This window comes from Arachis ipaensis, chromosome B02, assembly GCF_000816755.2.
Source record: "Arachis ipaensis cultivar K30076 chromosome B02, Araip1.1, whole genome shotgun sequence".
Classification (NCBI taxonomy): Eukaryota; Viridiplantae; Streptophyta; class Magnoliopsida; order Fabales; family Fabaceae; genus Arachis; species Arachis ipaensis.
The window spans coordinates 100,354,124-100,374,318 of NC_029786.2; the positions used below are offsets into that span (position 1 = coordinate 100,354,124).

A 20,195-nucleotide genomic window follows, 5' to 3' on the forward strand; every position below is an offset into this window, starting at 1 on the left:
CTCTCAGTTATAATTTATAAAATTGACTGCACCTGAGTTTTCACTAATCAAAAAATGAATAATTATTCTAGACAATATTAAATTTAAAAAATGAAACTTTATTTTGGATCAGACTGGATAATAAAATTTTAATTTTATAATAATTAATCATATGTCATATTGAAGCAAAAAACTTCAATAACTTTTATTTCATTAATTCTCCACTTGTTACAAACATAATGTGACAAGCGCTTAAGTTAACACCTATTATTATTATAACAGCAACAACCTGCTGTGAAATTCACGGACCAATTTGGTAGTGATAATGTTTAGTACACAAAACAGCATGATGAACTGTTATATTGTCCTTTGTAATCGCAAAAACCCACATTTTTAATCCTATCCATTGTGCCACTTCTTGCATATGCAAAAATCAACATATTTGATAGATTACAACCATGCTATACGCATGCTATACGTATACTAAAATCAGTTACTAATATAAAATATATGTTAACTAAAATAAATTAAACTCCACATGTATTTATACATAAATACATTGGTAGCTAATTTTAGTAACTGATTTTAGTGTACAAATAGCATTTTTTATTAAAATAGTATTTATTATTTAAATATATTTTATACAATTCATATGCCGCCTCTAAATCTCCATAGGACAGTAGCATAGAGATCAATGCATTGTGCACAAATAAGTTGAATTCGAAACCAAACTTTAATACATGTCCAGGTATAGCATGACCTATACAATTTAGAGAAAGGGGAAGAACATGCTTTAAGCTATAACGGATAAATATGATTATCTGGCTTCAACCCATCATACTGCAACATTTTCTTGTACAAAGAAGAGCTCCATCTAAGTCTCCGCTTTATATATATCCCTTAATTGTTTAATTCCAAGAAAAGACATTTGGTTCGTTTGTATGATATAAAATTTTTGCGTAATATCCAAGTATTTGAAATTCTGAGAGAGCGCAAAAGGCAACAAGGTGACTTGCAGCAAAGCCATTGTCTATTAAGCCTATTAAGGTCATTTGAGCTTGAATTTGTTTTAGCTGAACCAAGGATTTACATCTTTCTAAGAGAGAAAGAAGTGGGTTTCTTTGAACAAAACTGTGGGTTGTGTTCCAATTGATGTTTTTGGCATAGGGCAACAATGAGCGAAAGAGCATGGCTGAAATTTCCCCTCAGGCCAAAACAATTGTCACTTACATAAACATGGTAGATGACAAACTTCAGTACACACAACACTTTTGACATAATCCGAAGGAATAATCAACAACAAATATGAATCACATGGAAAGCTAAACTCAAGATGTCAAGAACATATGTGTAAGCATTATCAACAACAACATCAACAATGGTTTAAGATCAGAGGAAAAGCAAAACAAAACATAACATAGTGCAATAAAAAAGCTAAAGTGAATAATCCAACGAATTACTATACATGTACTATGCCTCAGACTCAGACACGTGTTATAGTACATTTCAGCCCATCGAAAATAGTGCAGCAAAGCTTCATGAAGAGGCTGAAGCAACATGGAAGTACATGCAATGTCCCTGCTGTGATGATGCTTGAATTATAGACGCAAGAGATGGATGAAGAAGAGCCCTTCTTATCGAGCGTGCTTCACTTCTTCCTTCGGCATATTCTTCCCCCAGCGGCCACCTCGGCCGCAAATCATACTGAAATGAATCATAGTTGAAAGAATCAGTGAGTGATCAAACAAGCATAACATGTAGCAACAGATGAAATCTCTGACACTATCAATGTTAACTTTTTACTATTACCTCATTAACATCTACGAGGTTCATTTAAATACAGCCTAGATCCTCACATTTGCTTAGTAGACAAAGAATGAATTGAACATAGAATATGATAAGATAAAGGCAGCGAAAGCAACTCAAGTTTGCAATCCATGAGAGTAGATAAAACAGATCACTCAGAAATGAATTCAACATTTTTTGAGCTGGGTTACAATAATTGATCATGTTGATTCTGTATTAGTTGTAATTTTTCCCCCTAAATGAATCATACCATCCAAATCCATTGAGGCATGATAGGAAAAGCAAATTGTTGAGATAAGGAAACACACCACGAAGTCTTCTGGTTCTTCTGCAGGCAGAGGAGGGTCATATCTTCCCATGCGGAAGTGTTCAATGCCAGTCCAAGCTACCATTACACCTATCCAGTTGAAGGAAAAGCTTAAAATAAATAAATGAAATAAAAGCTATATTTCATGCATCAACAAAAGATAACAACCTAATTTACTTTTTGAGAACTGTGACTACTTACTACTGATAGCAACTCAAAAACTATATTATTACCATTATCAGTACAAGGCCGGGGACGAGGGCATGCAAGTTGCAAGCCATTCTTCTTCACAACCATATCAAGCCGAGATTGAACATATTGATTTGATGCAACGCCACCAGAGATAATCTGCAGTATATGACATAAAATAGAAAGTCATTTAGATTTTTCGATGTAAAATAAATAGAAAAGGAAGGATTGATGTTATTTGAAAGAAAGAAACTATTCTGACTTCAAACTACCAGGTGTCTTATAGAAGGCTCCATCTTCAATGCCCACTGGATTGCACATTCACACCTTTCCTCAAGATGTAACACTGTAATTCGCTGACCACATGTAGAAATAAGACATCAGTTAGACACAAATTAAAGATGATCAAGACAGAGCAGATGCAGTAATTTCAACCAAGTCATCATCTAGATCTGATACAGAAGACAGGTCTCGCATGCCATAAAGTACAAAACCTACAAAAACATAACTAACCTGAAAAGCAGCAGCAATATCAGCCCGGGCCAATCGATCTTCCTTACTTGCAGAAGAAATAGGGATCTTGGCATCACTGCAAACTCATATGTTTGTATAATTTATTACTACTACACAAAAATGCTTTTTGCAACATGCAATATCATTCTTTTATCATCTGACTACACGAAGCTAATTCACTAACAGAATGTGGAAATCAGTCTTTTATTATCCTCGTGGCATGTGCCTTGTTGCATGGCCTTGCATGACTTGGATCCTTACATGCTTTGATTGCATGCCTTTCTGGACAAGCTTTCTTTGCTACTTGATTTCCCTTTCTTTTAACTATATTTTCTTGAAAAACATTTAGAGAATACCTTAGTAGCAAATGATACTTAAAAGTGATTATATTAGAGGAAGAAACTGTGATTAATCCTAAGAAAACAAACAAATATCATAGGAGAAACATAATAAAAACTACTAAATATACGAACGCATCACAACACTAAACTTAAAACTTTGTTTATCCTCAAGCAAAAAGAAAAGAAAAGAATTGGATTAATGAAGAAGAATTAAATCTCTTTGAAGCTCGATTCCACCTTAATAATGGGGTTTAGTAAACTTGTGATCATCGACGGGCTTTTCCTTCTTTAATGAATCATGAAATCATGGGCTTGAAGAATGCTCAAAAACTCAAGTTCGGATGATATTATGAGATCTTGATTTTCAGTTTTAGTTGGTCCTTGAATTGTTTAATTCTTATTCTTGACCGAGAGAGATTTTTCAATTGTTAGCTCTAAGTGTAACATCCTAACTATCAAAATGTCACGCTTCCGGCTGCGTCACTCTGATAGCTAGGGTATTACGACGACTCTTAAAATATTTAATACTAAAATATGAGTCTGTTTAAAACTTAAACCGTATTTATTTTTTAAAAAAAAGACCATTTAAAGGCGAGGGAAATAATAAATAAGAATTTACTCAACTTATATATAAAATATCTAAAAATATAATCTTAAATAAATATAATAAGTCATAAATAATTTATTAACTTTTTAAAATTCAGGGTCTTACACTAAGTGCTTCGTCTTAAGGCGGCTCTTGTTAGTGGGCTTTCGATCGATAATCCCAAACCAGTCGACCAAGTTACCGAGTAATAAAGCACCCCTCGGATCTAATTACCCAAGTCTCTCCTTGACACAGCTGCACCACAAGCATATAGTTAAAAATTTGATTCCCAGACATCGATACCCAGAGCCTCTTTAGGCTTCTAAATGTTGTCTTGAGGCGGCTCTTGATAGTGGGCTCTCGATCGATAATCCCAAGCCAGTTGGCCCAAGTTATCAGGTGATAAAGCACCCCTCGGATCTAATTGCCCAAATCTCTCCTTGGACAATAAACACCACAAGCACATAACTGGACTTTAACCATTGATGCTCACAGCTTTATCACTTTTGAATCTCTTTTAATTTCTTTTTCTTTTTCATGCTTCTCTTCGTCTCTTTTTCTTTTCAATTCAAGGATTTTTTTTGAATATTCAGAGATCTCATAATATTTTTCTAAGCTTTTTGTTTATGAAGAATCATTCTTTCCTTCCATTCAAGATCATTCACATATGCTACGGTCCATAGAATACAATTACAAGTCGTGAACCACCACTTTATATAATAGGACTTTATTTAATAGATTCAACATTCCTCCATCAAAGCCATTCTTTTTCATGATGATTAGAAGACTTGGAAGATAAGCATAGTAATAAGCATGGATATTTCAGTAGGGAAACATGCATGATGCAAAGACAAGGAGAAGGAAAAGTAAAAAGAAAAAAAAAAAGAAATATTAACCACCACACACAAGTTTTACCATATTCATTCTCTGTCCTTGTTGTTCTTTCCATCTTCATTCTTGGTTTTATTTGCAACACCAAACTTAAGAGTTTGGTCATGTACAGATTGATGAACACCAAATTTAGTGTTTAAACATATTATCAAGTGATGAAAAGTATGGAAGAACATAGAATGCTAAGTATATATTGCGTTGTGTGATGAATGCATGCATGATAATTTTTTTTTTCAAAATAAAATAAAGACATAAACAAAATATAAAGGATGCATGAAGAATAAAACAATGACAGTAGCGAAAACTTTTGAAAACTAGTTTTGAAAATTAAAATCAACAAAGAAAAACTATGAGTAGAAAGTAGAAATTAACTAAAATCTAACTGATTCATTAAAAAATTTTTTTCTCTTTTTCCAATTAATTAAAAGAAATGACCTTAATGGAGAAGAGAAGAAAAAGAATACTAACCGACTAGGTTGCTTACTAACAAGTGTTCTTTTAACGTCACTAGCTTGTCTCATACTGCTTTCTAAGATAGAGAATGGATTTATTTTTGTTGACCTCCTTCTTCTTCAAGATAGTGCTTTTTGTTTGTTGACTACGACCCTTCTTTCCTATTGAAATAGCATTGGTGTCTTTACAAGAGTTAGACATAAAATTCAATCAAATAAATGCTTTCATTCCTTCAGAATTTGATCAACTTGCGGATTTTGTATATTTTTCATAATATGCTATCTGGTGTTATACTATCTAAACTGTTTCAGTCCACGAACTTGACTTCACTTCATCTTTCTAACAATCAATTGGATGGAAACATACCATTAGAGATAGGAATGCTTGATTCTCTTTGCAATGTAAACCTATCCAATAATAAGTTAGAAGGATTGATCCCATTTTCCATGCTAAAACGGTTTTAATTTTGAAAAAGTTGAATTGAGTAATAATCTGTTAAGTGAAAATATTCCGGCAAAAATCGGTTATGTTGATAAACTTGACATGAGCCACAATTTTATTAGTGGTAGCGTACCCTTTTTATCCTTTAATGATGATTTTTATATTCTTGGACAAAATCTTCTTTATCAACTTTAGGTCTTAGCTAGAATAATCTCAAACCCGTAGAACTTGCAACTATATCTTATAAATTTGTCATTCAACTTTTTTGAGTGTTCACAAGGCTGCAAACGTTTTTATGAAAAATCAGTGTTTTGAACTTGAACGAAGAGTTGACAGACACTGAAATATTAACAATAAAAACCTTTGTAGCCTTGTCACCTTTATGAGGTATGGTTGCAAGTTTTACGGGTAAAGTACCTGTAAGATTATTGTAACTAATATCCAAACTTGATAAAAAAAATTCTGATCAGTAATATAAGGATCGTCATTAATGAAAAAAAAAGCACACTACCACCAAAAGAGTTATAACTCATGTTAAGTTTATCAACATAACTTCTAGTCACCAAATTATCATTCAAGTCAATTTTTTAAAAATTGAAACCGTTTAACATAAGAGATGGGATCAATCATTCTAATTTGTTATTGGATAAGTTTACATCACAAAGAGAATAAAAAATTCCTATCTCTAATGGTATGTTTCCACCCAATTGATTGTTATAAAATTTTACTAAATTATCTCGCCTACAAATAAAATAAAGGGTCATCCAACTAAAGCATTGCAAATTTTAGAAAAAGTATTCAAGTCATTATATTTTAGAGTTGATGTATTTAAATTTTTTTTAAAGTCGATATGGATTATACATATTTTTTAATAAAAGAACAAAAGAATCTTTTGAGAGTTGAATCGAATAGAGGGATTTAGCTAACAGATATCTTTCGCTCTCGTGTGTTGCTTCTGCTAGTAATTATATGCACATTCATACACATTCACTTGTTTATACACAAAGCCTCATTTTCACCGTTCGTTCATTCTTCCACAGTAACACATAATGTTTTTCTCTTTCTTTGAGAGCGTTCAAACAATGGTACTCTTCATTGATGGCAAAGTGTAGTAACTTTGCTTTGCTTACTATTGCAGTGGCACTTCTGTTTTCCACTACGTGATATTCCCACCAAATGCTTCGTCTTCCTTCAATAATTCAGAAAGACACGCTTTAATACAAAGTGGTTGGTGAAGTCATAACCATAATATCTTATACCATTGCTATTGTACCCGCATTAGTTGTGATGATACTAGAAATGTGGCAGAGATTGACGGATATGCATTGTATATTAATCCTTATAACGAGTCCAAATTATTACGACTAGAGAACTTGAATCTCACTTCCTTCTCCAATTTAGTACACCTCAATCTTTATGAAATGGGGCTTATGGGAAGCATCCACAAAGAAATTGGTACTCTTGCAAAGCTTTCTTATCTTAATTTGTTCTATAATAATTTTTATAATAAGTTACCTCTAACATTTTCAAACCTCACTCAACTTGTAATATTAGATGTTGCTCTCAACTCTCTGAGTGTCATCCTTCCTACTTTTGATAAACTAGAGAATTTGAATTTTTTCGCTCTTATTTTAAACCAAACTAAAGGTTTCATACCAACAGACCTAGAGAATTTGGCACATTTTGAATCATTGTATTTGTTCCAATTTAATTTACTCAATGGTTTAATCTGTTTTGGAACCGTTAGAAAATTTGATATGTCTTGATCTTAATTCAAACCAAATAGAAGGTACTATACCACTAAAATTAGAAAATAAATTTGACCAACTTAAAATTACTATTTCTTAATAATAATAATTTGTTGATGAACACAATTTCTTCTATTTTTTAATAATTAAAGAATTTGACTTTTCTCATGTTGGAGTCTACTCAAGTTAAAAATTTCATACCATTTTAATTAGGTAATTTGAACATGTTAGAAAAATTGTATCTCAAAAATAATTCGTTCACAAGTACAATTTCTTCTGCTCTGAGTCAATTGAAGAACTTGAGATATCTTATCTTCAATTCAAATCAAATTGAGGGTTTCATACTACTACAGATAGAGAATTTGAATCAACTTATATTATTGTCTCTTTTAAACAATTTGGTTCAATTTTATTATCTTGGGACAATCAAAGAATTTGACATATCTCAATCTTACGTCAAATCAAATTGAAGGACATATACCAAGAAAAAAAGAAATTTAGAACTATTTATTTTTCTAAATTTTCTCTCTTGGTATATGTCCTTCAATTTGATTTGACACAAGATTGAGATATGTCAAATTCTTTGATTGTCCCAAGAAAAATAGATTTGAATGGAATTGTTTGAAGAAGAAAATAATATAAGCTGACTCAAATTTTTTATTTGTAATAATATGAGACCCTCACTTTAGTTTAAATCAAAGGAAAGATATCTCAAACTTTTCAATTGACCCAGAGCACAAAAAATTGTACATGTGAGCGAATTGTTTTTGAGATGCAATTATTCTAACATGTTCAAATTACCTACTTGAAACGGTAGGAAACCTCTAACCTGGGTGCACTCCAACATATAAAAAAAAATCAAATTCTTTAATTGATTAAAAGTGAAAGGAATTGTACTTATCAAGAAATTATTATTAAAAAATGGTAACCTTAAACTTGTCAAATTTCCTAATTCTAGTGATATAGGACCTTCTATTTGATTTGCATTAAAATCAAGAAATATTAAATTCTCCAACTGTTCCAAAGTAGAGAGAATTAAACCATTAAATTAAAGGAACAATGATTCAAAATGTACCAAATTTGCTAGTTCGACTGATATGAGACCTTCAATTTAATTAAAACAAATGCGAGAAAATTCAAATTCTCCACCTTACTAAAAGTAGAAAGAATGATGTCACTAAGAGAGTTGAGAGCAAGATCTAACTTTACAAATTGAGTGAGATTTGAAAATGTTGGAGGCAGCTTACCATGAAGATTATTACTGAACAAATTAAGATAACTTTGTAAGAGTACCAATTTTTTGGTAGATGCTTCCCGTAGACCTCATTCCATGAAAATCAAGGTGGATCAAATTCGAGAAGGGAGTGAGATTCAAGTTCTGTAGCCGCAATAATTTAGACTTATTATAAAAATTAATATACAATACAAATCCGTCAATTTCTACAATCCTTCTAGCATCGTCACAGCTAATACCGGTCCAATGACAATAGTACAAGATATTATGCTTATAACACCACCAACCACTTTGTATTAAAACGTATTTCTCTAAATTATTGAAGAAAGACGAAGTATTTGGTGGAAATATCGCATACGACACAGTGGTAAAAAACAGATGCCACTGCAATAGTAAGCAAAGCTACTACTACACTTTGCCTTCAATGAGTGTGTATATTTATATATAATTGACGAAAAGGAAGAGTATCATTGTTTGAACGAAAAAGAAAAAACTGTTACTCTGGAAGAACAAACGCGATGTATAAATAAGTGAATGTGTATGAGTGCACAAATACAATTTATATAATAACTAGCAGAATCAACACACTGGTGAAAGATATCTGTTAATTAAATCCCTCTATTCGATTCAACTCTCAACAAAGATTATGTTGTTCTTTTCTTAAAAAATTATGCGTAATCCATATCGACTTAAAAAAAATAAACACATCAACTCTAAAATATAATGACTTGAATACTTTTCCTAAAACTTGCGATGTCTTAGTTAGATGATCCTTCATTTTATTTGTAAGCGAGATAATCTAGTAAATTTTTTGGAAAATCATTGCATCGTACAAAACAATTATTTTATGCTCCTCTCAAATACAGATATAAGTGATAGACTTTTTTTTATCCAACCTCAAATCACTCACACAAATCTTTCGATCACTACCTTTTAATCTGAACTCTAACTTAGAAAAAAGAGAAAGCATCAAAGAGGAGCATAAAATCACGGGCAAAAAACTAGAATAAGCCAAGGCAAGTTGAGAACTACGTAAATAAGCCAAATTGAAATTCGTTTCAGCAATGAGCCAGGAGCTATATATATGTAAGATTCCTTAGTAAATCGAACCAGCCAAGTTCGAATTAGGTTGATGAAAAGTTGGTTGTAATTCGAACCAGCAAGGTTCGAACTCCGTCTCCACGTAAATCGAACTAGCTTAGTTCAAATTATAGGTAAGTAAAGTCTTCAAGTAATTCGAACCACCCTGGTTCGAATTACACTTATGCTGGGTTCTTAATAATTCGAACCACTCTGGTTCGAATTACTAGTGATTCGGCTATATAAGGAGTTCGAGTCAGCCTCATTGAACCATTCTCACCTTCCCCTACCCCACCAAATCTCAGAGAAAACGACCCAGATTCTCTCCGACGAAGACCTGAACGGAATACTCTGCTGATGGGGGACGATCCAGCACGGTTATATCGCTTGGACGGAGTCGCCCATATAGCTGGGGTCATCAACGAGGAGGTTAGTACGGAAATAACTTTGTTTTACCGGTACACGTGACTTAGTGATTTTGCATGCGGGTTAGATGGTGGTTTATGTTAGTGGTTTATGTTGGTGGTTTCTGTTAGTGGTTTATGTAAGTGGTTTATGTTGGTGGTTTATCTTAGTGGTTTACGTTGGTGGTTTACGTTGGTGGTTTACGTTGGTAGTTTATGTAAGTGGTTTACGTTAACGGTTTATGTCAGTGGTTTATCTTAGCGGTTTAGTTGTGGTTATTTTGTTAGATCTTTCATGTCAGTGGTTTATGCTGGTTTCTTATGTTAGTTGTTTATGCAAGTGGTTCTCGTTCTTGGATTTTTAAACGGTCATATTTAGTACGATTTTTTGGTTTATGGATTATCACGTTGATTATGTTTGTCACTGGTAATTAAGTTGGTTCTAATAATGCGGTTCATTTCTTCTGCAGCCTCGGCGATGCATCAGGAGCATGCGGCGGCAGCAGAGCATGCTTCTCGATGACAGATACGTTCCGTACCTACAGATGGCCGGTCTATACCATTTTGCAAGGCTGAACGATAGATGGTTCCGGTTGGACGAGGCCCTTGTCAGTGCGTTTGTCGAGCGATGGCGTCCGGAAACGCACACGTTTCATATGCCGTTCGGAGAGTGCACGATCACACTCCAGTGCACGGGCGTTACGTCAGCGGCTGCCTATCAGAGTTCCAGATATACATCCAGGGTGGCCGTCCAGCCTGGGTGTGGTTCGAGGAGTTGCTTGGAGTGGTACCTCCTCCTAGCCAGGTTCAGAAGTACGCGGTCAACTGCAGCTGGTTTCAGGAGACTTTTGGTGAGTGCCCGGAGGGAGTTGATGAGGAGACTGTGCGTCGATGTGCCCGTGCGTGCATCATGATGTTGGGCACGCAGCTGTTTGCGGACAAGTCCGGCAACCGCATTCACATCAGATGGCTTCCGTTTGTAGCTAGGCTGGAGGAGATGGGAACCTACAGCTGGGGTTCTGCAGCACTGGCATGGTTGTACCGGTGCATGTGCCGAGTGGCGAACAGAAATGTTATCAAGCTAGCGGGCCCACTTCAACTACTTCAGTCATGAATTTTCTGGCGATTTCCTCGGTTTAGGCATGCAGGGTTTGAGACGTTCAGCTGGCCATTGGCCTCAAGGTACTGTACTAAGCCTTGTCTATTTCAATTTACTATACATAACTACGTGTTCATTTATAATGTATTGGATACCTTAAGCACACATTTAAGTAGCGGTAAGACGTGTATGATGCAGGTGGTCAGGTTACAACCCTTCCAGTAGCGAGAAGGGTCCTAGAGTTCAGATGTGGAGGCTCTGGATAGACCGGTTGCAGGATAGAGAGGTCAGTATGTTACTTAATAAGTTTCTTTATTTAACCACACTTTACGAGTTGGTTTCATGAGTTGCCCCGACACTGTATAGTTCTTGGTGCAGTTTATCTGGATGTCGTACAGCAGCCCCGACGTACTTCAGGTTGTGCATCCAGAGGTTTTGGAGCCTCGGCATATGGTGCTGTGGCGGTCTGTTACGTCGCTTATCTACTTTGCCGTCATAGAGTGGCATTAGATAGATAGGGTTCTTCCGCAGTTTGGAGGGGTGCAGCTCCGTCCACATCCCGCCCTGAATATCGACTTTCTGATGTCGAAGGACGGCAGAGGCGGCGATCGATGGTTCCCGTACCATTTGCAGAAGTGGCATCTCCATTGGGAGTCCCGTGCGGAGGTTCGATGTTGTTGCTGACCCTGGTTCGTCGCATGAGTTCCTGGAGTGGTGGAGTCAGCACGGGAAGAGGTTCTTGTCTCCGGATCCGCACTTGGGGGATCCGAGAGCCGTTGCTATTCCTGTTGAGGCCTCACAGCGGGGAGCTGGGCGAGTTCCTGAGATGGATCGTCCTGACGACGTGCCGGACAGGCAGCGGGTTGAGAGGAGAGCTCGCATGGGACACGGCGGAGCCAGCGTGACTGGAGGTGGCTTGATCGTGCTATGGAGGATGATGACGAGGCCGGCCCCGCTAGGGTCGACAACGAGGCCAGCGAGGTAGAGGTAGAGGGCGTGCTGCGGTTCATGCCGCTGCTCCTGACCCTGAGGACGATGACGACGATCAGCATGGGCCCGAAGGCGGGGACGGTGCAGGGGCGGCTGCAGTTGCTGGTGTTAGTACCCAGGATGGGGGCACGGAGGTGAGTGGTATGGCTCAGGGATGGGTGACGGGGCTGAGCCTAGTGACGCTGGACTTGGGTCGGGTATACCAACAAAGTACCGTCCTGCTGAGGTAGGCTCAGCCCCGTCACCCATCCCTGAGCCATACCACTCACCTCCGTGCTCCCCATCCTGGATACTAACACCAGCAACTGCAGCCGCCCCTGCACCATCCCCGCCCTCGGACCCATGCTGATCGTCGTCATCGTCCTTAGGGTCAGGAGCAGCGGCATGAACCGCAGCTCGCCCTCTACCTCTGCCTCGCTAGCCTCGTCGTCGACCCCCAGCGGGGGTCCGGCCTCGTCATCATCCTCCATAGCACGATCAAGCCACCTCCAGTCACGCTGGCTCCGCCGTGTCCCCACGCGAGCTCTCCTCTCACCCGCCGCTTGTCCGGCACGTTGTCAGGACGATCCATCTCAGGAACTCGCCCAGCTCCCCGCTGTGAGGCCTCAACAGGAATAGCAACGGCTCTCGGATCCTCCAAGTGCGGATCCGGAGACAAGAACCTCTTCCCGTGCTGACTCCACCACTCCAAGAACTCACGCGACGGACCAGGGTCAACAACAACATCGAACCTCAGCACGCTCTCCGCACGGGACTCCCAATGGAGATGCCACTTCTGCAAATGGTACGAAAACCATCGATCGCCGCCTCTGCCGTCCTTCGACATCAGAAAGTCGATGTTCAGGGCGGGATGTGGACGGGGCTGCACCCCTCCAAACTGCGGAAGAACCATATCTATCTGATGCCACTCTATGACGGCAAAGTAGATAAGCGACGTAACAGACCGCCACAGCGCCATATGCCGATGCTCCAAAACCTCTGGATGCACAACCTGAAGTACGTCAGGGCTGCTGTACGGCATCCAGATAAACTGCACCAAGAACTATACAGTGTCAGGGCAACTCATGAACCCAACTCGTAAAGTGTGGTTAAATAAAAAAACTTATTAAGTAACATACTGACCTCTCTATCCTGTAACCGGTCTATCCAGAGCCTCCACATCTGAACTCTAGAACCCTTCTCGCTACTGAAAATGTTGTAACCTGACCACCTGCATCATACACGTCTTACCGCTACTTAAATGTGTGCTTAGGGTATCCAATACATTATAAATGAACACGTAGTTATGTATAGTAAATTGAAATAGACAAAGCTTAGTACAGTACCTCGAGGCCAATGGCCAGCTGAACGTCTCAAACCCTGCAGGCCTAAAACGAGAAAATCGCCAGAAAATTCATGACTGAAGTAGCTGAGGTGGGCCCGCTAGCTTGATAACATTTCTGTTCGCCACTCGGCACATACACCGGTACAACCATGCCAGTGCTGCAGAACCCCAGCTGTAGGTCCCCATCTCCTCCAGCATAGCTACAAACGGAAGCCATCTGATTTGAATGCGGTTGCCGGACTTGTCCGCAAATAGCTACGTGCCCAACAACATCATGATGTACGCACGGGCATATCGACGCACAGTCTCCTCATCAGCTCCCTCCGGACACTCACCAAAAGTCTCCTGAAACCAGCTGCAGTTGACCGCGTATTTCTGAACCTGGCTAGGAGGAGGTACCACTCCAAGCAACTCCTCGAACCACACCCAGGCTGAACGGCCACCCTGGATGTATATCTGGAACTCTGATAGACAGCCGCTGACGTAACACCCGTCCACTGGCAAACCCAGCTGGTATGCCACGTCCTGGAGTGTGATCGTGCACTCTCCGAGCGGCATATGAAACGTGTGTGTTTCCGGACGCCATCGCTCGACGAACGCACTGACAAGGGCCTCGTCCAACCGGAACCATCTATCGTTCAGCCTTGCAAGATGGTATAGACCGGCCATCTGCAGGTACGGAACGTATCTGTTATCGAGGAGCATGCCCTGCTGCCGCCGCATGCTCCTGATGCATCGCTGATGCTGCGGAAGAAATGAACCGCATTATTAGAACCAACTTAATTACCAGTGACAAACATAATCAACACGATAATTCATAAACCAAAAAATCGTACTAAATATAACCGCTTAAAAATCCAAGAACGAGAACCACTTGCATAAACAACTAACATAAGAAACCAGCATAAACCACTGACATGAAAGATCTAACATAAAACAACCACAACTAAACCGCTAACATAAACCACTAACATAAACCACTAACGTCAACTTCTAAGATAAACCACTAACATAAACCGTTAACGTAAACCACTTACATAAACCACTGAGATAAACTAAACCACTTACATAAACCACTGAGATAAACCACCAACATAAACCACCAACATAAACTACTAACATGAACCACTAACGTAAACCACTAACATAAACCACCAACATAAACCGTTAACGTAAACCACTTACATAAACCACTAAGATAAACCACCAACATAAACCACTAATAGAAACCACTAACATAAACCATTAACGGAAACCACTAACATAAACCACCATCTAACCCGCATGCAAAACCACTAAGTCACATGTACCGGTAGAACAAAGTTATTTCCGTACTAACCTCCTCGTTGATGACCCCAGCTATATGGGCGACTCCGTCCAAGCGATATAACCGTGCCGGATCGTCCCCCATCAGCAGAGTATTCCATTCAGATCTTTGTCGGAGAGAATCTGGGTCGTTTTCTCTGAGATTTGGTGGGGTAGGGGAAGGTGAGAATGATTCGAATGAGGCTGATTCGAACTCCTTATATAGCCGAATCACTAGTAATTCGAATCAGGGTAGTTCGAATTATTAAGAACCCAGCATAAGTGTAATTCGAACCAGAGTGGTTCGAATTACTTGAAGACTTTACTTGCCTATAATTCGAACTAAGCTAGTTCGATTTACGTGGAGACGGAGTTCGAACTTTGCTGATTTGAATTACAACCAACTTTTCATCAATCTAATTCGAACTTGGCTGGTTCGATTTACTAAGAAATCTAATTCGAACCGAGTTGAAATTACATATATATAGCTCCTGGCTCATTATTGAAACGAATTTCAATTTAGCTTATTTACGTAGTTCTCAACTTGCCTTGGCTTATTCTAGTTTTTTGCCCTAAAATCACTAACTAAATAAAAAAAGTTAAGTCCAATACTCTAATACAGCCAAAAATAAGCAACTTTGAAAATAACAAAAAATGAAGTCAATTTTTACGTAGCAACTTAGCTATTAAAAAGTGAATCCAAAGCCTTCAGGTTGCATAGTTAACTGTAAATGACAAATCATCTACGACTTTTGCAACTGGTTTTATTCACAGCCTTCATTGAACCTGTTTCTTTTGCACATGACGTGATGACAATGACAATTAATAGAAGCAAATAAATTTGTATAAATCAGTGACGAACAGAAGCAATGCTAGATAATAAAATTAGTTGAAACAAAAACAGATGTATTTATATATTAAAATACAATTTAACTATAGATCATACCAAGAATGAAGAATTCAACCAATACTAATTCTATACATAGTTTATTCAAAAACTAATAGGAAAAACTATTCCATAATAATGAACAAAAGAATTTGTTAATAGATATGATTATATTTACGATGGTCCAACGCTTTTTTCAGTCAAACACTTCTACCTACTATACTATTATAGCATCACTTCTTTCTGAAATCTCTCACCCACTAAAGGGAACAGAAAGAGAACAAAAGAAGAAAAAGTAGGACAATGAATTGAAAAACAAAGAAACCAAGTTTATAACGTTAGCTATAACCTAGTAACTATTGATGACTATTTTTGGTATAGAATAGAGTAGTTATTTGCTTGAATATTATGGTGCATTTGGTTTGCGTTTTCATTTTCTGTTTTCATTTTCAGCATTTTCTATTTCTTGGATTTTGTAAAGGTTCCTGTTTTTACTTTTTATTTCACAAAATCCAGAAAACAGAAAACACAGAAAATGAAAACGCAAACCAAACACACCCTTAGGATTCAACAATATAATCAAGAGATATGATTATTTTAGAAATGTATATTACTCACTCCCATTGACACCTACTCTCCTTAACTCACCTTCTCTCTTTGACTAAAGCTTACTCATACTTTCTCAATTTTGTGAAGGGAAAAAGATCTAAATCAAGTACTGCTTGTACAAAAAGATGAAATAAAAATGATGATTTATAAATCACATATCTCTAAACAAAAATTGTTTCAATTATTTTTTTTCCAATACTCAGAGCTGGTCATGATTTTAACTCATTAGAAGATCCCAAACACAAAAAGAAAATTTTTTATTCAAAAAGCCTCATTATTTTAAGTATTTTAATTTAGCTTCACTGCTCATATAATAGTATTAGTCTGAAGAACACCTAATATTATGACCTAAACACATTTTTTTATTAAAAAAGAAGAAAAGAAAAGTACTCTGCTTTTTATAAGAGCAATAAGTTCAGAATAGAATGTAAATATGTAATAATCACATTTAATGTTCATTAGCTCCACAATAGCTTAAAGGTCTTAATCTAGTGTAATCTTCTTGGCCTATTTCAAAAAAATTGAGACAAACCAAGACCCTCCCAAAACAAACTTGATAAATAGTGAACTAACTCACAAGCAGCGTCCCACAAACCCAAATTCATGGTGCTCCCATCCACAATAAGCAATTACCAAGGTCCTACAATAGATAATCCTATTTGTGATTATGATTAGTTTATAAATATGAAAGGCTCCTATAACAGTATAGCCTCTGGTACTTCAGCATTGAAGTTCAATGCGTAGTTATTTCCAAATTCCTTACACAAAATGGTATTATTATAAAGAAAGAAGCTAAATTTTCCTTTCAAAAAAACTTCACTTCCATGAACTTTTAAAATTCCAAAATATTCTTCAGCTTCTTTTTTTTTTTTTAAATCAAGAAGCAAAATCTCTTTATTATAAAGACAAAATCTTTAAGCAAAGCAAAGCTACAGTCAAACTAACATTTGGAATCTAAACTGAATTTTAACAATTGTATAATTGTGGCCCTAATTTCCTGAATTTCCAACAAACAACAAATGATTTACAATTCAAATATAAATTCCAAAATTGTACATTGACCACTTACAATTAACAACATTGTCCAATCTTTTTTCTTTCTGTTGAAGAGTGCATTAACATAGAATGTAAAAGACATCAATTGAAAATCATAGTAGGTTGAAATAGCAAGATATGCACAAGATAGACCTACGAATAACTTGAACCAAATGCGAGAGAAAAAGGTAAAATATGTGAACAGGGCAATGAAAGCAACTACCAAAGTATAAGTAACAATGCACTTGAATGTTGAAAGTTGCTTTTCATTTATTTCGTTAAGGAACTGACCTTGAAATCAGAGAACAATTGGTCCTTTTTCTGGAATGTGTCCATTAGCCATAGCAACTTCAGTTTCACAAGCTGGAATCTCATCCACTGGAATCCGCAAAACATATCACAAGCAACTTCAGAAGCATATTTTTTACTATTTTGATTCTGTTCACTGCATAAAAGCAACAAACATATCAATGGTGCCCTTAATTGAATTATATATTGCGTAGTTGTACGGTTAACATGAAACCCAGATTTTAGCATATACAATCTTAAATGCATACTTCAAAATTTAAATACTTTTTGGAACTGATATGAGTTCATATTATTATCAAATGATGATGCAAGACTTAGTAAGTAAAAAAGATGAGATCTAAGAGCGGAGAGAGGGACAGCTGGTAATGCATATAATCAGTTCCTTTTGGAAAAAGAGCTAGCCATAAAGGATCTTGACGATCCTTTAGTGTCGAAAGCATATAGTGCAGTATTTATTCATCTATCTCCTACTTCCACTCCACTGCAATGAACTTCAGAATGTGAAATCCCCATCCAAAGACAGGTAATTTCAGGATTAATCTTATTTATCATATCCATGGTAGTTCTCATATTGAAATGGGATGAAAAGGTTGGAAAAAAAAGGAGAGGCCAAATACTAAAATTTTATAAGAAAACATCACAATGGGGTAGAAAAGAGCTGAGAAAACTGTGACTCTCACAGCAACGAAATGGGAATTTGAAGAACATTCAGGAAACACATAATAAAAACCCAAAAAGCAGAGAAAGAACAAAAGAAAGAATTGTAAGAAAACAGATCAAAATATATATAGCAACATTTTCCACCAATTTTGACACGCAAAAGAGGTCAATTGAATGGATTTTAGGATTTGTTATTTGTGCAACTCAATTTAATAACTTCAGTGTCAATATCATTATAGCATATAGCAAGATTGGAAATTCTATTATGTGTACTTAAACTCGTTTGATTGATAAATATAAATTTTAAAGCACAAGATATTTGTTAAAAATTTAAGATTGCTTAAAATTGAAAGTTTTAAGTCTTTTTTAAATAATAAATATTACAAATTAAAAAAAAATAGTCAAAATTCAGAGCATATTGCTTGAAATGAGTTTATAGACTGTGCATATCTTGAATCTGAAGTATTGAGAAAAACTGTACCTAGATTTGAATCTCTGAACTACAGCCCCAGTGCCCCTGAACCAGCGACCCTCTATGTTTTCTGCCTTATCATCAAAACCGTGATATCCATGACTACCGTCTCTGACCGTCGCAATGGTAGCTGGGATACCAGAGCTTGATGCCACGCCCCCATGTCCCGCTGCTGCTTTCGTGGTCCACCTCACTGCAACTGATCTCATAACTCTCCTCTTCTTCCCCAACATCGCACTTCCTAGTAGCTGCAGCTACTCCATCAATGTAGGCGTCGATGGTCTGCCTCCTTTCAGGGTTCATGATCATCCGAAGATCTTATTATCATGGTAAGAGAATATTATTCATCAAATTCTTCTCATTTCTGATGATAAATAAATTTTAACTGAATATATTCTGGGAGAAGGAAACCCAATAATTCTTACCTTAACACGCTTAAAATGTTCCTCCCGTTGTTGCATCCTCTTCACTTTATCCTCTTGCTTTCTACTTTCCTTCTAACAGAAAATCGAAAAATAATCATTCTTCACGAAGACCGAGTTCAAAAAAATAATTAAAATTATTCAAAACTGCTATGAATTACATAAAAGAAAACCAAATTCAATCTAATGCCTACAATTTCTAGGATACATGAGAAATCCTAAATTAATCTAAACCCTACTAACCTCCGAGATCTAATCGAAGATCTTCACCACCGACATCATCAGATCGGAGAATCAGAAGGAAGAGAGTAATCGAACTTGTAAAGCTAAATATCTTTCACTCCCAGAAATTGGTACTCATCTCTCTAACCCCTAACCTAATAGCACAACAGAGCCATAGCAGAAAGAGGTGGTAAATAGTAAAATATTAAATCAAACGACACAAAAAAATAAGTGAAAGAAGGAATAAAGGAAGGAATCAATCAAAATAGAATGAGCAGGAGGAACAGGCTTATAAGCAGATGAACTAGAGAAAGGAGAATACGCCATCGAATGTTGTGTCCTGTGATTAATTCTTAGCTAAGGATTAAAGGCTATATAAAGAGAAGTGAAGTCAAGTAGTCAACCATGATAGCTGGCTAGCTAGATTCTTCCTTATTGTTTCTTGTTGATTCCTCTCCCTTATTAAAAGTATAGCTTTGCTTTTACTTAAGTGGGCTCATCCCCCTTCAATTACACTAGGAGTACTGGTGTCTAGCTCTGTGATCCTCATTTAAGACATACAACAAGTACTACAAAATAAAATACTTATTTTATATTTTGAGTTTTTTATTTGTACTTTCCAAAAAAAACCCTAAAGAAAGTAAGTAAGAAAAAAAATTATTTTACAATTTTTGAAACAAATATTAATATTTTTAATGTAAGATTTTTCTATTACACTCATGTGAAATTAAATTTTATTAAAGAAAATTATTATAATATTTTATATATATTCTTTTAAAACATATGTGTATCATGACACGACACACATGTGTGGTTTCGTTAAATTTTTTTTTACTACAAAATCAAAATTGTTCGTTATTGGTTTATATTAAAATAAGTTAAAATTACTA

At 36.6% G+C, this 20,195-nt stretch overlaps 2 protein-coding genes and 1 pseudogene across 3 annotated transcripts; all 3 read right to left on the reverse strand.

The window, feature by feature from the left end:
• Positions 1,219–17,649, reverse strand: LOC107625966 (probable tRNA N6-adenosine threonylcarbamoyltransferase, mitochondrial). Of its 2 annotated transcripts, none has more exons than XM_016328717.2 (7): positions 17,512–17,649; positions 5,081–5,226; positions 2,795–2,870; positions 2,554–2,637; positions 2,326–2,440; positions 2,094–2,182; positions 1,219–1,683 (listed from the first exon to the last, which is right to left on the reverse strand). In XM_016328717.2, exons 2-7 carry the CDS (start codon positions 5,131–5,133, stop codon positions 1,516–1,518), a joined length of 585 nt encoding a protein of 194 aa, XP_016184203.2. In that variant the 5' UTR covers positions 5,134–5,226; positions 17,512–17,649; the 3' UTR covers positions 1,219–1,515. The 2 variants fall into 2 exon arrangements, with proteins under 2 accessions (XP_016184203.2, XP_020971982.1); XM_021116323.1 differs by having other exon boundaries at positions 5,081–5,247; positions 17,512–17,611.
• LOC110269053 lies at positions 12,352–15,261 on the reverse strand. Its single transcript, XM_021116322.1, has 2 exons — positions 13,387–15,261; positions 12,352–13,271 (listed from the first exon to the last, which is right to left on the reverse strand). The coding sequence occupies exon 2, from the start codon at positions 13,080–13,082 to the stop codon at positions 12,465–12,467; it is 618 nt and encodes a 205-aa protein (XP_020971981.1). The 5' UTR covers positions 13,083–13,271; positions 13,387–15,261; the 3' UTR covers positions 12,352–12,464.
• On the reverse strand, positions 15,604–19,706 carry LOC107625968 (annotated as a pseudogene).

Bases quoted from the DNA above. Each gene is read 5' to 3' on its own strand.
- LOC107625966 (XM_016328717.2), bottom strand. From the start codon at position 5,133: ATGAGACAAGCTAGTGACGTTAAAAGAACACTTGTTAGTAAGCAACCT. The intron at 2,638-2,794 runs GTTAGTTATGTT...ACATGTGGTCAG, and splicing joins ATATTGCTGCTGCTTTTCAG to CGAATTACAGTGTTACATCT. The intron at 2,183-2,325 runs GTAATAATATAG...TCAACTGGATAG, and splicing joins CCGGCCTTGTACTGATAATG to GTGTAATGGTAGCTTGGACT.
- LOC110269053 (XM_021116322.1), bottom strand. From the start codon at position 13,082: ATGCCGTACAGCAGCCCTGACGTACTTCAGGTTGTGCATCCAGAGGTT.